General features: G+C 36.2%; 1 protein-coding gene across 1 annotated transcript in view; it reads right to left on the bottom strand.

The window, feature by feature from the left end:
• The window catches only part of RB1 (RB transcriptional corepressor 1), a 166,290-nt gene that overhangs the window by 10,548 nt on the left and 134,384 nt on the right, over positions 1–21,358 (bottom strand). The window contains exons 19-23 of the mRNA XM_059144350.1: positions 20,631–20,776; positions 12,168–12,313; positions 3,857–3,961; positions 3,273–3,386; positions 3,015–3,178 (exon numbers count right to left, since the gene is read on the bottom strand). Coding sequence (XP_059000333.1) covers positions 3,015–3,178; positions 3,273–3,386; positions 3,857–3,961; positions 12,168–12,313; positions 20,631–20,776 — 675 coding nt within the window. The remainder of the gene's footprint in view (positions 1–3,014; positions 3,179–3,272; positions 3,387–3,856; positions 3,962–12,167; positions 12,314–20,630; positions 20,777–21,358) is intronic.

Below are 21,358 nucleotides of genomic sequence, written 5' to 3'. Positions count from 1 at the left end.
CCTTTGTAATTCTGTGGTGTCAGTTATTACTTCTCTTTCCTTTCCAATTTTATTTGGGTCCTTTCTCTTTTTTTCTTGATGAGTCTAACTAAGGAATAACCAATTCTGTTTATCTTTTCAAAGAACCAGCTCTTGGTTTCATTAAATTTTTTCTACTTTTTTTTTTTTTTTAGTCTTTATGTCATTTATTTCTGCTCTGATCTTTATTATTCCTTTCTACTCAACTTGGGCTTTGTTTGTTCTTCTTTTTCTGGTTCCTGTAGGTATAAGGCGCTGTTTATTTGAGCTTTTTCTTGTTTCTTGCTATGGGCTCTATTGCTATGTATTTCCCTCTTAGAACTGCTTTCACTGCATCCGAAGGAGTTTGGACCATTTAGTTTTCATTTTCATTTCTCTCCATGAATTTTTTGTTTCTTCTTTGATTGCTCTGTTGGCCCACTGGTTGTATGGTATCGTACTGATTAATCTCCACATGCTCATGTTTTTTCCATTTTTTTTCTTACATTTTATTTCTAGTTTCATACTGCTATATAATCAGAAAAGATGCATGGAATGATTTCAATCTTCTGAAATTTATTGAAGCTGTTTTGTGGCCTCATTTGTAATCCCTTCTGGAGAATGTTCCGTGTGCACTTGAGAATAATGTGTATTCTGTTGGTTTTGGATTGAATGTGCTATATGTATCTGTTAAGTCTACCTGTTGCAAAGTGTCATTCAAAGACACTGTTTCCTTATTGATTTCCTGCCAGAATCCTCCACCCATTGATGTAAGTGGGGTGTTAAAGTCCCTCACTATTATTGTATTACCATCAATTTCTCTCTTTATTTCCATTGATATCTGCTTTATGTATTCAGGTGCTCTAGTGTTTGGTATAAAGATACTTACAAGTGTTACATCCTCTTGTTGGGGTGCTCCTTTAATCATTATGTAATACTCTTCTTTGTCTCTAGTTACAGTCTTTGTTTTAAAGTCTATTGTCTGATCTAAGTGTTGGTACTCTGGCTTCTTTTTTGCTTCCATTTGCATGGTAAATGGTTTTCTATCCCTTTACTTTCAGTCTGTTTGTGTCTCTATGTCTAAGGTGAATCTCTTATAAGCAGCATATAGAAGGGTCTTGTATTTTTATCCATTCCACCACTCTGTATCTTTTGACTGGAGCATTTAGGCCATTTACATCTAAAGTTATTATTTTTTTTTAAGTTATTATTGTTAGGTATGTACTTGATGCCATTTTTCCCCCTGTTTTCTGGTTGTTTTTGTAATTATTCTCTGTTCTTTCAACTTCTCTTGTTCTTTTTCTTTGGGATTGATGAGTTTCTTTAGCGTTTGTTTGGCTTTCTCTTTATTTTTTGTATATATATCACAGGTTTTGAATCTGTGGTTGCCATGAGTGAACCATATAATTTGTTTTTATAATAAATGTGAAAAACAGTATTAGCTTCACATAACAAGGATATGATCATATGCACATGGAACTAGGAGATAGGTCTTATTATACTCCAATTCCTTGATAGGTGGACAAATATATATATATATATATTTGATTAAGCAGAATATATATATATTTGATTAAGCAGAATACCTAAATATGCTTGATAAATAGAATGTGAAGATGCTCTCTTAATGCCTGATCAATGATTGATCAAGATTTTGAGAATATGACCTCAACTGAGAAGTGATTTCACTAAGTTCAGTAAATAGATATCATAAGAATAATACAGATCAATTATCATTACCTAAGTACACATTTTCATGTGGCAATGTGGGACTGTGTAAATTAAATATACATGATGTATTATCTTAGCAACTTACAGTATAAGTTGTAGATATTGTACACAGATACTATAAGAACAGCAAATAAAAGATGGTACAGGGGTGCACAAGAGGATTTATATCACTTGCCAACTAGTTTCTATTTTCTCTCTTCCTGTAGAGTTACAAATTTTTACCATGAGTGTGCATTACTTATATAATTAAACACCCCACACAAATGTTTTCTAGATGGCTAATATCTCCCCCTTCTCCCTTTTGTTTTTCTTGCCCATTAAGTACAATTCTATGAGCTGACAATTTAAGGAGATGAGACTACCTTAACTGTACTAGCTAATCTGCCTACCACTCTGTACAAATAAAGTCATTTTCAAACAGCCCATGATAACATATAATAAGGCAATGGAAGCACTTCAAAGTCACAAAGCACTTGTGGTTGGATGTGGAAGATAATGTAATGATTTGTAGTTGCACAGAAACTTTCATCTAGGAATTTAAAACAGCTTCATACTCATCATCTCCCTAATCCACAGCACCCTTCCGAAGTAGTGACACCTGCCCCAGGTAATATAAGGAAGCTGCAGGCAGAATTAAGGATGGGCTTCTAAAGACTTAATTTGCAGTTATGTACATTTAATCAGTCATCTACATTTTTGTAACAAAGCAAGATAAACAGGTTCACAGAGTTTACAGGACATTCAGTAAAGCTAGAGAATAAAAATTCTTTTTTTTTTTTTTTTTTTTTAAAGATTTTATTTATTTATTTGTTAGAGAGAGCGAGCGAGAGCGAGCACAGGCAGACAGAGTGGAAGGCAGAGTCAGAGGGAGAAGCAGGCTCCCCGCGGAGCAAGGAGCCCGATGTGGGACTCGATCCCAGGACGCTGGGATCATGACCTGAGCCGAAGGCAGCTGCTTAACCAACTGAGCCACCCAGATCTTAACCAAAAGTAATCTACTTTACTTAGCAGACTGGTTATTTACTAAAGTATGAAAGTGATTTTAAACCTACTACAAAAATTGTTCTTTGTTCACAAAAGAACAAACCCTAGCACCCAGGAAAGCTGAAGACTAAACTTGCAAACCCACTTAAGTAAAAAGATAATCTTTCTTACCTACCAAATTCCTATCATGTTACTTAATGTAAATAAATATATTTTAAGTGAAGAAAGCTTTATATTTTTGTACTTGGATCAAAATAATCCCCTCTTATTCTTTGCCCTTTCCCTAAAGAGAAAATACAAACCTTGATCTTGGAGTCATTTTTGTTGGCGTTGGCACACCTTCTGAAATTTTATATGGATTCTTCAGGGGTGATATATAGATGTTTCCCCCAGGAATCCGTAAAGGTGAACTAGAAAACTTGTAAGGGCTTCGAGGAATGTGAGGTATTGGTGACAAGGTAGGGGGCTAGGGCAAAAACAAAAAGCAGATTTTTTTTAATGTTTTAGTAAGCTCCACTTTATAATTAGATTTTCCCAATCAAAGGATACTTCCAACATACCCTGGTAGAAGCATACTGCAAAATATTTGTTTTCAGTCTCTGCATGAAGACCGAGTTATAGAATACTATAATGGAATCATACTCCTCTTCTCTGATCAAAACACGTTTGAATGTCTGAAGAAGAAGAATAAAAACACCTGTTAAATGAATCTGGAAATTTATCTCTTTAGATTTTTTTTTCTAATAGTTCATATTATTTTCTAACAGTAAGAATCACATATTATACAGGAAAAAATAATCTAGAAAAGTCTTCTTAGGTTTGGTATATAACTGTTCTACCAGAAGTGAAATGTCACAGACTTTTAAAAAATATATACACATGTGTAAAAATTTATTACAAATATCCTGTTTATTGCAAAGATGTAGTATTGCTTATTAACTTTATAACATGAATTTGGATATTATAGTGCCTTAACTTTCCAATTCTGTTTTAAGCACAAATAATTAACCAGTAATATAAAGGTAAAAAAACTGATACATAAATTTATATAATGTCATAATATATGATCTAATTAATGACTTAAATTATCCATTTTATAGATATGAATATATCCAAAAAAATCTTACTATGGAAGATTACCTACCTCCTGAACAGCATGAGGAAGATCCTTGTATGCTGTTACAATGATTTTGAATTTAAGGTCTATATTCTTCACTTTGCATATGCCATACATGGAACACATCATAATCTAGTAAGTCAATGCAATATAAAAAAATCAGAATTTTGTTACATAGTTGTGCTCTAAAAAGTACTGTTATCTTTCTTTTAGCTTCAAAAAATGGAAATCTAAGTTCCTACAGGATTATGTTTTCCCATCCTAAGCTCAGTTTGAAAGGTGATGTGAAGTGTTCAACCCAAATTGTATTTAAAGAACAAAATGTAAAAATCAGACCTTGATTATTAGAACTGATCATCTGGTTTGTAAATAACCCTAACTTTGACCTTTGTTCCTTAGGTGTTCCCCCCCCCCCCCATAAAGGTTGAAATTGGAATCAGTTCACTGTGTAACTAGCACTTAAAAAAAAAAAAAGGTCAGATATGTCAAAGGTTTAAACTATCAGATAAAATAAAATTGAATACACTTGGTGATGGTGGTAAGGAGTTTGGAATGGGGCAGGAGAGAGTCTTTATATTGCAGGTAATGCTCTTGATTTGGAAGCAGGTTATACAGATGAGTTCAGTTTATGAATTTGCGTTAAGATGTATTCTTATGATATATGGATGCTTTTATATGCATGTTCTATTTCAATAAAAACATTTTTAATGTAAAAATAAGATTTGAAATTATTCCTTACAGAATGAAAAAATCAAACTTTCTTCATTTGTATGAATTTTATTGCCAAATTTAAGTACTTATATCTCTGCAACATTCTTGCTTATATCTACTATTGCCAAGAATATCTACTCATCACCGCTTGTTCAGCATCCTACCAGCCCCAATTCTATTTTTCCCACTCAGAACACCATCTAATATCTTCTTTGTTAATTCATATTTTTCTCCTACCTCTTCTTAAGGTAACTCTCTGCAAAAGTCTTGATTTCATATACCTAATCTCTTTAGAAATCCTTAGGACTTAGGATTTAGAAATCCTTAGGACTAGTGTAGAAAAATAGAAGGCAATGAGTGCCTACTTTTAAAAATCCAACATACTAGAATTTATACACCCAAATATACTCTAGAAAGATATACATATTTGGAAGTTATATCCTTATACACTAATTCACGGTTTGCTGAAAATATCATTCTTTTTCTTTTTTTAAAAGATTTTATTTATTTATTTGACAGAGATCACAAGTAGGCAAAGAGGCAGGCAGAGAGAGAGAGAGGGAAACAGGCTCCCCACTGAGCAGAGAGCCCAATGAGGGGCTGGATCCCAGGACCCTGAGATCATGACCTGAGCTGAAGGCAGAGGCTTAACCCACTGAGCCACCCAGGCGCCCCTGAAAATACCATTCTTACTGGGAACATTACTACTGAACTGATAGAAACAAAGAGAACATTATGAACAACTGCATACCAACAAAATAGATATCTAAGATGGAAAGAAAATTTTTAAGAGAAAACACAAATCACCAAAACTTACTAAAGAAGAAACAGAAAATATGAGCTTGAAATAATACTCCAAAACTATCTGCAAACAAAAGCCCAGGCCCAGATGGTTTCACTGGTGAATTCTACAAAACCTTTAAAAAAGAATCAATACCAATTTCTCACAAACTCTTCAGAAATTAGAAGAGGAGGGAAGACTACCCAACTAATTCTGTGAGGATAGTAATACTCTGATATCAAATCCAGATATGAGAGGAAAATTACCATTATCTTTTATGGTTATAGATGTAAACATTTTTAACAAAAACAAGCTGAATCCAGCAGCACATCAAATGTATTATAGACTATGACCAAATGGGATTCATTCCAGAAATGCAAGATTGGTTTAACATCTGAAAATCAATTCATGTAATATACTACATATCAATACAATAAAAGGAGAAAACCCCAATGATCATCTCAATAGATATAGAACAAGCATTTGACAAAATTCAACACACTTTCATGATAAAAACAACCAGGAATAGATGGGAACTTCCTTTACCTGATAAAGGGCATATACAAAAACTCCACAGCTAACAATACATTTAATGGTGAAAGACTGAATGCTTTCCCCTAGCGCAGAAACAAAACAAGGATGTCCCTTCTCACCACTTTCATTCGACATTGTTTTTGAGGTACTACACTACAGCAGTTTGACAAATAAATGAAGTAGCAGTCATCCAGATTAAAAAGGTAAAAGTAAAACTATCTCTATTTGAAGACAATATGATCTTATATATTGAAAATCCTAAAAAATCTACTAAAAACTATTAGAACTAATAAAGTACTTCAATAAAACCGCAGGTTAACAAGATCAATATATGAAAATTAATTGTATTTCTATACACTTGTAATGAATAATGCAAACAAGAAATTAAAGAAATAGTTCCATTTACAATAGTATTAAAAGGAATAAAAACACTGAGGTGTATAAATTTAATATAAAAAGACTATACTCTGAAAATGTTAAAACATAACTGAAAAAAATTAACATCTAAATAAGTGGAAAGGGCGCTTGGGTGGCTCAGTGGGTTAAAGCCTCTGCCTTCGGCTCAGGTCATGATCCCGGGTCCTGGGATCGAGCCCCACATTGAGCTCTCTGCTTGGCAGGGAACCTGCTTCCTTCTCTCCTTCTGCCTGCCTCTTTGTCTGCTTGTGAGCTCTGTCTGTCAAATAAATAAATAAAATCTTTAATAAATAAATAAATAAGTGGAAAGACATCATATGTTCATTGGCTAGAATACTTAATATTATTAAGATAAGAAAGCTCCTCAAATTAATCTATGATTCAATATAATCCCTATCAAAATCATTGTTGGCTTCTTTGCAAAAATTGACAAACTGATCCTAAAATTTATATGGAAATGCAAGCTATAGAACAGTACAACAAATCTTGAAAAAGAACAAATTTTTTTCCCTATTTCTTTTTCTTTTTAAGATTTATTTATTTATTTATTTTAGGGAGAAAGAGCGTGCACAAGAGTGTGAGCGTGAGTGGGGGAGGGGCAGAGGGAGAAGGAGAGAATATCAAGCACACTTCCTACTGAAAAGGACCCTGGGATCCGGACCCTAAGATCATGATCTGAGCTGAAATCAAGAGTTGGATGCTTAACTGACTAAGCCACCCAGATGCCCCCACACTTCCCTATCTCAAAATTTACTACAAAGCTTTGTAATTGAGACAGTTCTGTACAGGCATAAGAGAAGACATACAGATCAATGGAACACAATTAAGAAACCAGAAATGAACTTTTATCCATATACAGTTAGTTCTGATTTCTCTCAACACAGAAAGAAAAGACTTTAAGAAATGGTGCTGGAACAAGTAGTATTCAGATATAAAAGAGTGATGTTAGACCCCTTCTCACACCATACAGAAAAATTAACTCAAAATGAATCAAAATGTAAATGTTAGAGTTAAAAGTATAACATTTTTGGAGAAACACCAGAATAAATCTTTATGATCTCTGACTTGGCAATGATTTCTTAGATAAGACAGCAAAAGCAGTAGTAACAAAAGAAAAAAATAGATAAACTGAACATGATCAAAATGAAAAACTTTTGATAAGTCGGGCCAGGGGTTTATCAATTTTATTAATTCTTTCAAAGAACCAGCTCCTAGTTTCGTTGATTTGTTCTATTGTTTTTTTGGTTTCTATTTCATTGATTTCTGCTCTGATCTTTATGATTTCTCTTCTCCTGCTGGGCTTAGGGTTTCTTTCTTGTTCTTTCTCCAGCTCCTTTAGGTGTAGGGCTAGGCTGTGTACCTGAGACCTTTCTTGTTTCTTGAGAAAGGCTTGTACCGCTATATATTTTCCTCTCAGGACTGCCTTTGTTGTGTAAACCCCTGGCCCGACTTATCAAAAAGAAAAGAGAAAGGACCCAAATAAATAAAATCATGAATGAAAGAGGAGAGATCACAACTAACACCAAAGAAATACAAACTATTATAAGAACATACTATGAGCAACTCTACAGCAATAAATTTGACAATCTGGAAGAAATGGATGCATTCCTAGAAACATATAAACTACCACAACTGAACCAGGAAGAAATAGAAAGCCTGAACAGACCCATAACCAGTAAGGAGATTGAAACAGTCATTAAAAATCTCCAAACAAACAAAAGCCCAGGGCCAGACGGCTTCCCGGGGGAATTCTACCAAACATTTAAAGAAGAACTAATTCCTATTCTCCTGAAACTGTTCCAAAAAATAGAAATGGAAGGAAAACTTCCAAACTCATTTTATGAGGCCAGCATCACCTTGATCCCAAAACCAGATAAGGATCCCACCAAAAAAGAGAGCTATAGACCAATATCCTTGATGAACACAGATGCGAAAATACTCAACAAAATACTAGCCAATAGGATTCAACAGTACATTAAAAAGATTATTCACCATGACCAAGTGGGATTTATTCCAGGGCTGCAAGGTTGGTTCAACATCCGCAAATCAGTCAATGTGATACAACACATCAATAAAAGAAAGAACAAGAACCATATGATACTCTCAATAGATGCTGAAAAAGCATTTGACAAAGTACAGCATCCCTTCCTGATCAAAACTCTTCAAAGTGTAGGGATAGAGGGCACATACCTCAATATCATCAAAGCCATCTATGAAAAACCCACCGCAAATATCATTCTCAATGGAGAAAAACTGAAAGCTTTTCCGCTAAGGTCAGGAACACGGCAGGGATGTCCATTATCACCACTGCTATTCAACATCGTACTAGAGGTCCTAGCCTCAGCAATCAGACAACAAAAGGAAATTAAAGGCATCCAAATCGGCAAAGAAGAAGTCAAATTATCACTCTTCGCAGATGATATGATACTATATGTGGAAAACCCAAAAGACTCCACTCCAAAACTGCTAGAACTTATACAGGAATTCAGTAAAGTGTCAGGATATAAAATCAATGCACAGAAATCAGTTGCATTTCTCTACACCAACAGCAAGACAGAAGAAAGAGAAATTAAGGAGTCAACCCCATTTACAATTGCACCCAAAACCATAAGATACCTAGGAATAAACCTAACCAAAGAGACACAGAATCTATACTCAGAAAACTATAAAGTACTCATGAAAGAAATGGAGGAAGACACAAAGAAATGGAAAAATGTTCCATGCTCCTGGATTGGAAGAACAAATATTGTGAAAATGTCTATTCTACCTAAAGCAATCTACGCATTTAATGCAATCCCTAAGAAAATCCCACCCATTTTTCTCAAAGAAATAAAACAAATAATCCTAAAATTTATATGGAACCAAAAAAGACCTCGAATAGTCAAAGGAATATTGAAAAAGAAAGCCAAAGTTGGTGGCATCACAATTCCAGACTTCAAGCTCTATTACAAAGCTGTCATCATCAAGACAGCATGGTACTGGCACAAAAACGAACACATAGATCAATGGAACAGAATAGAAATAGAAATAGAACAGAAATAGACCCTCAACTCTATGGTCAACTAATATTAGACAAAGCAGGAAGGAATGTCCAATGGAAAAAAGACAGCCTCTTCAACAAATGGTGCTGGGAAAATTGGACAGCCACATGCAGAAAAATGAAATTGGACTATTTCCTTACACCACACACAAAAATAGACTCAAAATGGATGAAGGACCACAGTGTGAGAAAGGAATCCATCAAAATCCTTGAGGAGAACACAGGCAGCAACCTCTTTGACCTCAACCGCAGCAACTTCTTCCTAGGAACATCACCAAAGGCAACAGAAGCAAGGGAAAAAATGAACTATTGGGATTTCATCAAGATCAAAAGCTTTTGCACAGCAAAGGAAACAGTGAACAAAATCAAAAGACAACTGACAGAATGGGAGAAGATATTTGCAAACGACATATCAGATAAAGGACTAGTGTCCAGAATCTATAAAGAACTTAGCAAACTCAACACCCAAAGAACAAATAATCCAATCAAGAAATGGGCAGAGGACATGAACAGACATTTCTGCAAAGAAGACATCCAGATGGCCAACAGACACATGAAAAAGTGCTCCATATCACTTGGCATCAGGGAAATACAAATCAAAACCACAATGCGATATCACCTCACACCAGTCAGAATGGCTAAAATCAACAAGTCAGGAAATGACAGATGCTGGCGAGGATGCGGAGAAAGGGGAACCCTCCTACACTGTTGGTGGGAATGCAAGCTGGTGCAGCCACTCTGGAAAACAGCATGGAGGTTCCTCAAAATGTTGAAAATAGAACTGCCCTATGACCCAGCAATTGCACTACTGGGTATTTACCCTAAAGATACAAACGTAGTGATCCAAAGGGGCACGTGCACCCGAATGTTTATAGCAGCAATGTCCACAATAGCCAAACTATGGAAAGAACCTAGATGTCCATCAACAGATGAATGGATCAAGAAGATGTGGTATATATACACAATGGAATACTATGCAGCCATCACAAGAAATGAAATCTTGCCATTTGCGACAACATGGATGGAACTAGAACGTATCATGCTTAGCGAAATAAGTCAAGCAGAGAAAGACAACTATCATATGATCTCCCTGATATGAGGAAGTGGTGATGCAACATGGGGGCTTAAGTGGGTACGAGAAGAATAAATGAAACAAGATGGGATTGGGAGGGAGACAAACCATAAGTGACTCTTAATCTCACAAAACAAACTGAGGGTTGCTGGGGGGAGGGGGTTTGGGAGAAGGGGGTGGGATTATGGACATTGGGGAGGGTATGTGCTTTGGTGAGTGCTGTGAAGTGTGTAAACCTGGTGATTCACAGATCTGTACCCCTGGGGATAAAAATATATGTTTATAAAAAATAAAAAAATATATTAATAATAAAAAAAAATTAAAAAAAAAAGAAGAAAAAAAAATGAAAAACTTTTGTGCCACAAAGGACACCATCAAGAAAGTGAAAATACAACTCAAGAGAACTGGAGAAAACAACTGCAAATCATATGAAATAAGGGACTTTTATGTAGACTACATAAGAACACTTGTAACTCAATAATAGACAACTCAATTAAAAAATATGCAAATTATCTGAGAAGATATTTCTTTAAAGAAGATATACAAATGGCCAATAAGCTCATGAAATATTCTCAATCAATATCAATAGCCATCAGAGAAGTGCAAATTAAAACCATAAAGAGATACTACTCTATACCCAATAGGATGATTATAGATACTACTCTATACCCACTAGGCTGGTGAGGATATGGAGAAACTGGAACCTCATACACTTCTGATAGGAATGCAGAATGGTGTGGATATACTGGAAAACAATCTGGCCTATCTGCAAAGGTTAGACATAAAGTTATCACAAGACCTGGCAATTCTATTTCTAGGTATATATCCAAGAGAACTGGAAGCATATATCCACACAAAACTTGTATATAAATGTTCACAGAACATTATTCATAGTATCCAAAAAGTAGAAAACAAATGTACACCAAATAATGAACAGATAAATATGATGTGGTATATCCATACAATGGAATATTATTTGGCAACACAAGGGATGAAGTACTGATACAAGGCATAACACAGATGAACAATGAAAACATTACACTAAGAAGCCAGACACAAAATACAACATATTATATGATTCCATTTATATAAAATGTCCCAAAAGAGGCAAATCTACAGACATAGAAAGATCAGTATTGCCTGGGCCTGGAAGAAGTAGAGGAACAGATGATGAGTATTGAATGGTATGGCATTTCTTTTTAGCATGATAAAACTGTTTTAAAAGTGATTTTGGTGATGGTTCCACAACTCTATCAATATACTAAAAACTACTGGATTGTACACTTTATATGGGTAATTTGTATGGCATGTTAATTATATCTCAATAAGTTGCTACCAAAAAATATTATTATTATGCATAAAGAGAAAAAACAGGAAGATATGAAAGATCATTCTCTGTAAACTGTCATTCATTTATTTTTTTATTCATTCATTCATTCACTCAATAGGCATTGTTTTAGATCAACTTGTTCTTAAGTCTTGGACTTCTTCCTTACTAACATGATATCTAGTTTACTACAAGACAGAAAAACTCTTAATAAACAGTTTTTTTCAATGATTTTTATAAATAAGATCTTTTATGTCATTAAAAAAGTCACTGAAATACTCCTGAGCTCTAAAGCTCTAAGAACTATAGCAAAATTATAAAAGGAAGCAAAAGAATGCATATATATTAAGTCTGCTAAATTGATCTAGCTTCTTGTTTGAATCTAATCTTTTAAGAAATCAGTGCACAGTTAACAAATGAGTAGGAGAAGAGTAGTGAAGTGCATTATTTTCTTACCTGATCCAAATGCCTGTCTCTCATGAGTTCATACTCATTTTGCAATGTATGCTGAAAAAGGGTCCAGATGATATGTTCTAGTTCTGGGTGGTCAGACAGAAGGCGTGCACACAGGGTATTTAGTCGAAGATATGCTAGTCGGTACACTGCAGAGATAAGGGGACTTAGGTTTACTGTTCAACAAGTGAATTTTTCAAAATACTAAATTGCTGTAACTATAATTCTATTAAACAGCATTTTTTCCCTGTTTTTTTTTCAAGTTTTTATTTAAAGCCCAGGTAGTTAATATACCATGTAATATTAGTTTCAGATATAGAATTTAGTGATTTATCACTTCTATACAACACCCGGTGCTCCTCACAAGTGCCCTCTTGAATCCCCATCACCTATTTCATCCACTTCCTGCTCTGGTAACCATCAGTTTGGTCTCTATAGGTAAGTCTGTTTTTTGGTTTTCCCTTTTTACTTCCCCTATGTTCATCTGTTTTGTTTCTCCAATTTCACATATGAGTGAGATCATATGATAATTGTCTGTCTCTGACTGACATATTTCACTTAGCATTATACATTCTAGCTCTATCCACATCATTGGAAATGGCAAGATTTCATTTATTTTTTTTAATTTTTTTAAATTAATTTATTTATTTAATAAACATATAATGTATTTTTATCCCCAGGGGTACAGGTCTGTGAATCTACACATTTGACAGCACTCATCATAGCAAATACCCTCCCCAGTGTACATATCCCCACCACCCTCTATCCCCACTCCCCCCAGCAACCCTCAGTCTGTTTTTTGAGAGTGAGTCTTTTATGGTTTGTCTCCCTCCTGATCCCATCTTTTTTCATTTTTTTTTGTTTTCCTACCCCCAAACCACCCACATTGCATCTCTACTTCCTTATATCAGGGAGATCATATGATAGTTGTCTTTCTCCGACTGACTTATTTAATTAAGCATAATACCTTCTAGTTCCATCCACATCATCGCAAATGGCAAGATTTCATTTCTTTTGATGGCTGCATAGTATTCCATTGTGTATATATACCATCTCTTCTTTATTCATTCATCTGTTGATGGACATCTAGGTTCTTTCCCTAGTTTGGCTATTGTGGACATTGCTGCTATAAACATTAGGGTGCACGTGCCCCTTCGGAGCACCACATTTGTATTTTTAGGATATATACCCAGTAATGCACTCGCTGGGTCACAAGGTAGCTCTATTTTCAGTTTTTTGAGGAACCTCCATGCTGTTTTCCAGAGTGGTTGCACCAGCTTGCATTCCCACCAACAGTGTAGGAGGGTTCCCCTTTCTCCGCATCCTAGCCAGCATCTGTCATTTCTTGACTTCTTAATTTTAGCCATTCTGACTGGTGTGAGGTGATATCTCATTGTGGTTTTCATTTGTATTTCCCTGATGCCGAGTGATGTGGAGCATTTTTTCATGTGTCTGTTGGCCATCTGGATGTCTTCTTTGCAGAAATGTCTGTTCATGTCCTCTGCCCATTTCTTGATTGGATTATTTGTTCTTTGAGTGTTGAGTTTGCTAAGCTCTTTATAGATTTTGGATACTAGCCCTTTATCTGATATATCGTTTGCAAATATCTTCTCCCATTCTGTCAGTTGTCTTTTGGTTTTGTTCACTGTTTCCTTTGCTGTGCAAAAGCTTTTGATCTTGATAAAATCCCAATAGTTCATTTTTTCCCTTGCTTCTGTTGCCTTTGGTGATGTTCCTAGGAAGAAGTTGCTGCGGTTGAGGTCAAAGAGGTTGCTGCCTGTGTTCTCCTCAAGGATTTTGATGGATTCCTTTCTCACACTGTGGTCCTTCATCCATTTTGAGTCTATTTTTGTGTGTGGTGTAAGGAAATAGTCCAATTTCATTTTTCTGCATGTGGCTGTCCAATTTTCCCAGCACCATTTGTTGAAGAGGCTGTCTTTTTTCCATTGGACATTCCTTCCTGCTTTGTCTAATATTAGTTGACCATAGAGTTGAGGGTCTATTTCTGTTCTATTTCTATTTCTATTCTGTTCCATTGATCTATGTGTTCGTTTTTGTGCCAGTACCATGCTGTCTTGATGATGACAGCTTTGTAATAGAGCTTGAAGTCTGGAATTGTGATGCCACCAACTTTGGCTTTCTTTTTCAATATTCCTTTGACTATTCGAGGTCTTTTTTGGTTCCATATAAATTTTAGGATTATTTGTTTTATTTCTTTGAGAAAAATGGGTGGGATTTTCTTAGGGATTGCATTAAATGCGTAGATTGCTTTAGGTAGAATAGACATTTTCACAATATTTGTTCTTCCAATCCAGGAGCATGGAACATTTTTCCATTTCTTTGTGTCTTCCTCCATTTCTTTCATGAGTACTTTATAGTTTTCTGAGTATAGATTCTTTGCCTCTTTGGTTAGGTTTATTCCTAGGTTTCTTATGGTTTTAGGTAAAATTGTTAATGGGATGGACTCCTTAATTTCTCTTACTACTGTCTTGTTGTTAGTGTAAAGAAATGCAACTGATTTCTGTGCATTGACTTTATATCCTGACACTTTACTGAATTCCTGTACAAGTTCTAGCAGATTTGGAGTGGTTTGGGGTTTTCCACCTAAAGTATCATTTCATCTGCAAAGAGTGATAGTTTGACTTCTTCTTTGCTGATTTGGATGCCTTTAATTTCTTTTTGTTGTCTGACTGCTGAAGCTAGGACTTCTAGTACTATGTTGAATAGCAGTGGTGATAACGGACATCCCTGCTGTGTTCCTGACCTTAACAGAAAAGCTTTCAGTTTTTCTCCATTGAGAATGATATTTGCAGTGGGTTTTTCATAGACGGCTTTGATAATATTGAGGTATGTGCCCTCTATCCCTACACTTTGAAGAGTTTTAATCAGGAAGGGATGCTGCACTTTGTCAAATGCTTTTTCAGCATCTACTGAGAGTATCACATGGTTCTTGTTCTTTCTTTTATTAATGTGTTGTATCACATTGATTGATTTGTGGATGCTGAACCAACCTTGCAGCCCTGGAATAAATTCTACTTGGTTATGGTGAATAATCCTTTTAATGTACTGTTGGATCCTATTGTCCAGTTATTTGGGTGAGAATTTTCGCATCTGTGTTCATCAAGGATATTGGTCTGTAGTTCTCTTTTTTGATGGGATCCTTGTCTGGTTTGGGGATCAAGGTGATGTTGGCCTCATAAAATGAGTTTGGAAGTTTTCCTTCCATTTCTATTTTTTGGAACAGTTTCAGGAGAATAGGAATTAGTTCTTCTTTAAATGTTTGGTAGAATTCCCCCCGGGAAGCCGTCTGGCCCTGGGCTTTTGTTTGTTTGGAGATTTTTGATGACTGTTTCAATCTCTTTACTGGTTATGGGTCTGTTCAGGCTTTCTATATCTTTGTGGTTCAGTTGTGGTAGTTTATAGTCTCTAGAAATGTATCCATTTCTTCCAGATTGTCGAATTTGTTGGTGTAGAGTTTCTCATAGTATGTTCTTATAATTGCTTGTATTTCTTTGGTGTTGGTTGTGATCTCTCCTCTTTCATTCATGATTTTATTTATTTGGGTCCTTTCTCTTTTCTTTTTGATAAGTCTGGCCAGGGGTTTGTCAATCCTATTAATTCTTTCAAAGAACCAGCTCCTAGTTTCGTTGATTTGTTCTATTTTTTTAAAATTTCTATTTCATTGATTTCTGCTCTGATCTTTATGATTTCTCTTCTCCTGCTGGGTTTAGGCTTTTTTTGTTGTTCTTTCTCCAACTCCTTTAAGTGTAGGGTTAGGTTGTGTTTTTGAGAACTTTCTTGTTTCTTGAGAAAGGCCTGTACCACTATATATTTTCCTCTTGGGACTGCCTTTGCTGTGTCCCACAGATTTTGAACCGTTGTGTTTTCATTTTCATTTGTTTCCATGAATTTTTTCAATTCTTCTTTAATTTCCTGGTTGACCCATTCATTTTTTAGAAGGATTCTGTTTAGTCTCCATGTATTTGTGTTCTTTCCAAATTTCCTCTTGTGATTGAGTTCTAGCTTCAGAGCATTGTGGTCTGAAAATATGCAGGGAATGATCCCAATCTTTTGATACCATTTGAAACCTGATTTATGACCCAGGATGTGGTCTACTCTGGAGAATGTTCCATGTGCACTAGGGAAGAATGTGTATTCTATTATTTTGGGATGGAATGTTCTGAATATATCTCTGATGTCCATCTGGTCCAGTGTATCATTTAAGGCCTTTATTTCCTTGTTGATCTTTTGCTTAGAGGATCTGTCCTTTTCAGTGAGTGGAGTGTTAAAGTCCCCTACTATTATTGTATTGTTGTCGATGTATTTCTTTGATTTTCTTATTAATTGGTTTATATAGTTGGCTGCTCCCATGTTAGGGGCATAGATATTTAAAATTGTTAGGTCTTCTGGGTGGACAGACCCTTTGAATATGATATAGTGTCCTTTCTCATCTCTTATTATAGTCTTTGGCTTAAAATCTAATTGATCTGATATAAGGATTGCCACTCTGGCGCTCTTCTGATGTCCATTAACATGGTGCATTGTTTTCCACCCCCTCACTTTAAATCTGGTGGTGTCTTCGGGTCTAAAATGAGTTTGTTGTAGGCAGCATATTGATGGGTTTTGTTTTTTTATCCACTCTGATACCCTGTGTCTTTTGATTGGGACATATAGCCCATTAACATTCAGGGTAACTATTGAGAGATAATGAATTTAGTGCCATTGTATTGCCTGTAAGGTGACTGTTACTGTATATTGTCTCTGTTCCTTTCTGATCTACTACTTTTAGGCTCTCTCTTTGCTTAGAGGACCCCTTTCAATATTTCCTGTAGGGCTTGTTTGGTGTTTTCAAATTCTTTCAGTTTTTGTTTGTCTTGGAAGCCTTTTATCTCTACTTCTATTTTTAATGATAGCCTACCTGGATATAATATTCTTCGCTGCATGTTTTTCTAGTTTAGTGCTCTGAATATATCATGCCAGCTCTTTCTGGCCTGCCAGGTCTCTGTGGATAAGTTCACTGCCAATCTAATGTTTTTATCCTTGTATGTTACAAACTTCTTTTCCCAGGCTGCTTTCAGGATTTTCTCTTTGTTGCTAAGATTTGTAAATTTTACTATCAGGTGACAGGGTGTGGACCTATTTTGATTTTATTTTTATTGATTTTATTGATTTTGAGGGGCGTTCTTTGCATCTTCTGGATTTTGATGTTTGTTCCCTTTGCCATATTAGGGAAATTCTCTACAATAATTCTCTACAATATACCTTCTGCTCCCCTCTCTCTTTCTTCTTCTTCTGGAATCCCAATTATTCTAATGTTGTGTCATCTTATGGTGTCACTTATCTTTCAAATTCTCTCCTCGTGGTCCAGTATTTGTCTCTCTTTTGCTCAGCTTCTTTATTCTCTGTCATTTGGTCTTCTATGTCACTAATTCTTTCTTCTGCCTCATTTATCCTAGCAGTAAGAGCTTCCATTTTTTATTGCACTTCATTAATAGCTTTTTTGATTTCAACTTGGTTATATTTTAGTTCTTTTATTTCTCCAGAAAGGGCTTTTATCTCTCTGGAGAGGGTTTCTCTAATATCTTCTATGCCTTTTTCAAGCCCAGCTAGAACCTTGAGAATCATCATTCTGAACTCTAGATCTGTCATATTACCAATGTCCGTATTGATTAGGTCCCCAGCCTTCAGTATTGCCTCTTGTTCTTTTTTTTGTGGTGAGTTTTTCCTCCTTGTCATTTTGTCCAGATAAGATTTGCTTTCTCCTCCTCTGGAATTCTGCTGTTCTCCTTGGTAAATTAATCTGGTCTTGGCTGGGTTTCTTGTTGATCGTCTGGGGGAGGGGCCTGTTGTAGTGTTTCTCAGGTGTCTTTGCCGGAGGCAGAATTGCCCCGCCCTTATCAGGGGCCAGGTTAAGTAATCCGCTTGGGTTCACTTTGGGGAGCTTTTGTTCCATGAATGCTTTCCGTAGAGTACCAGAGGACGGGAATGAAAATGGTGGCCTCCTAATCTCCCGCCTGGAGGAGCAGTGCATCCTCAGAGAAGAGCGCCCAATCCTTCCCGTCTCCCTGGCCTCTGGTTGCGCTTGGAGAAAAGCGCTCAACCGCTCACGCTTGGAGAAAAGTGCTCGCGCTTCCGTCTCCCTGGCCTCCAGCCACACACTTGGAGAAAAGTGCTCAGTCACTCCGTCTCCCTGGTCACCGGCTGTGCTCCGAGCTCACCCAGCCTGTGCCCGGTTCAAGGTAACCCCAACTTGGTTAGATTTTGTTTAGTGAGAGCTCACTCCTCAGCTTTGTCACTGTAGCTGGCTTCCCTGCTCTAATACCTGCAAGCTCTGCGTCACTCAGACATCCCCGGTCCTTCTGTGACCCTGCAGAACCTGGGGTTACGCTGACCCTGTGTGGGCTTTCCCCCAGTTTAGCCTCTGGAGCGATGCCCCTCAGTGGAGCAGACTTTTAAAAGTCCTGATTTTGTGCCCCATTGCTCCACCGCTTGCCGGGAGCTATCGCCCTCTCCCCGCGGTCTATCTTCCCATCACTTTGGATTCACTTCTCCGCAGGTCCTACCTTTCAGAAAGTGACCGACTTTCTGTTTCTAGAATTGTTGCTGCCCTTCTCTTCGAATTCCCATTAGAGTTGTAGGTGTTTGCAATGATTAGATAAGCTATCTAGCTGATCTCCGGCTACCTGATGTCATCTCAGCCTGCTACTTCTCTTCCATCTTGACTCCTCCCCCCGAGTTCATTCATTTTTATGGCTGGGTAATATTCCATTGCATATTTATACCACATCTTCCTTAGCTATTCATCAATCAATGAACACCTGGGCTGTTTCCATAGTTTGGCTATTATAGATAATGCTGCTATAAACACTGGGGTGCATGTATTCTTTCAAATTAGTATTTTTGTCTCCTTTGGGTAAATACCAGTTGTACAATTGCTGGATTGTAGATGGTTCTATTTTTAACTTTTTGAGGAACCTCCATACTGTTTTCCAGAGTGACTGTGCCAGCTTGTATTTCCACCAATAATAAACAGCACCTTAACAGTAACCTTACCTCTACCACTATTTTCTTTATGAAAAAATAACCACTAGTCTTAGTACGGAGTTAGGTAAATAGAAGGCAAAATAATACTTGAATACTAACATAAGATTTATTTACGAAGTCTATAAAAATATTACTGGGACATAGGCCTGGAGAAAAGAAATCTACTAAATTTAATTTTTTTCCATCTACTTTAAATATAATGACTCTTATTTTAAATGTACCTTTCAGAGACTTGCATAAAGGAATCAGAATTTTTTAACTATCCTGGTGGTTCTCATTTTAGCATGCATCAGATTAGCTTTGGAAGGCTTGTTAAAACAAGGAATTTTTTTTCCCCCACTTCATCCTAGAGTTTCTGTTTGAGGAGTTCTAAGGTGGAGCCTAAACAAAAATTTTCCTTTCTACAACTTTTCAGGTGAGGTGGATTTTGCTGGTTGGGGAACACACTCTGGAAACACTGTTCTAACTTAAGGGTTATCTTACAACATGGTTATAAAATTCTGACTTGAGTATATTTCTGACTTGAATAAAATCAGAAACAGATTTATCACAGAGGAATCTGGCCTTTTATGTCCCTTCAGAGAGCTTCACTGGGTGTGCACCTGCACATACAGCTGACTCTAAGACAACATGGGTTTGAACTAAGAGGGTCCACTTATACGTGGATTTTTTTAAATAAATAAATACAGGGCAGTACTATAAATGTATTTTATGATTTTCTTAATAACACTTTCTTTTCTCAGCTTATTATAGTATTTAATACATATATCATATAAAATATGTGATAATTGTTTACACTGTTGGTAAGGCTTCTAGTCAACAGTAGGCTATCAGTAAAGTGTCTAGGGAACCAAAAGCTAAATGTGGATTTTTTACTACACGGGGGGATTATTTACCCTTATTCCCCACCTTGTTCAAAGGTCAGCTCTATATATGCACGTACAGACAGCCCTGCTCCACCTCACACACACATAGTCAGAGAATGCTACTCAGCCTAATTACCAGGAAATGTGCCTACATTAGACTACAGAACACTGTACAATCTTAACTTCACATACACACCTGAACAGCAAAAGTAATGTCAGGGTTAAATATTTCCAAACATAAATTTGAAAGCCTGACAAAAGCAGCAGCAGTAACAGTAACAACATCTTATACTTTCTGAGTGTTAACTATGTGCTAGACACTGTTGAAACATTTTATGTATTAATTCATTTAATTAACTAAAAAACCTTATAAGGTAGATTACTATTATTACAAAATAAATTATTATTATCATTTCCACTTTACAGATGAAGAAACTGAGGCATAGAGCTATTAAGTGACTTTGCCAAGGACATACCTAGTAAGCAGAAGAGCCATGATTTGAACCCAGTCACAGCCAGGTTCCAGAGTCCTTCTTGAAAATAATCATCTACTAACCTTTTTTGTAAAAAAGTGAAAGGGAGGTAGATTTCAATGGCTTCTGAGTCTGGAAGGCTGAGGTTGCTTGTCCCTCTGTGTTTGCAGTAGAATTTACACGTATAGTTGATCCTTTTTTCTTTGGGGATCTTACAGGAGAAAGATACCTAAACATATTCAAAGAAGAAGCCTTCATTTGAAGTTCCCTAAGAGTCTCTCTCTTTCTCTCTTTCTCTCTCTCTCTCACACACGCACGGCTGTACACATGCATCCAAACATATCTATTTAATCTGTTATTCTATACCAAATTCCTTCTCTAAAGAAACATTTTTTAAAAATTTTTATCTAAATTCTAGTTATTTAACATACAGTACAGTATTGGTTTCAGGAGAATTCAGTGATTCATCACATATATATAAGACAGTGCTCATTACAACGAGTGTCCTCTTTAATACCCATCACCCATCCCCCCCAACCTCCTTCCACCAACCCTCAGTTTGTTCTCTATCATTAAGAGTCTCTTATGGGTTTGTTTCCCCTCTCTCTCTCTTTTTTTTTTCTCCCTTCCTCTATGTTCATCTGTTTTGTTTCTTAATTTCACATGAGTGAAATCATATGGTATTTGTCTTTCTCTGACTTATTTTGCTTAACATAATATACTCCAGCTCCATCCATGTTGTTACAGATGGCAAGATGTCATTCTTTTTGATGGCTGAGTAATATTCCATTTTGTGTGTGTGTGTGTGTGT

This window comes from Mustela lutreola, chromosome 13 (assembly GCF_030435805.1).
Source record: "Mustela lutreola isolate mMusLut2 chromosome 13, mMusLut2.pri, whole genome shotgun sequence".
NCBI classification, from domain to species: domain Eukaryota; kingdom Metazoa; phylum Chordata; class Mammalia; order Carnivora; family Mustelidae; genus Mustela; species Mustela lutreola.
This window is presented reverse-complemented; position numbering and strand designations above follow the sequence as displayed.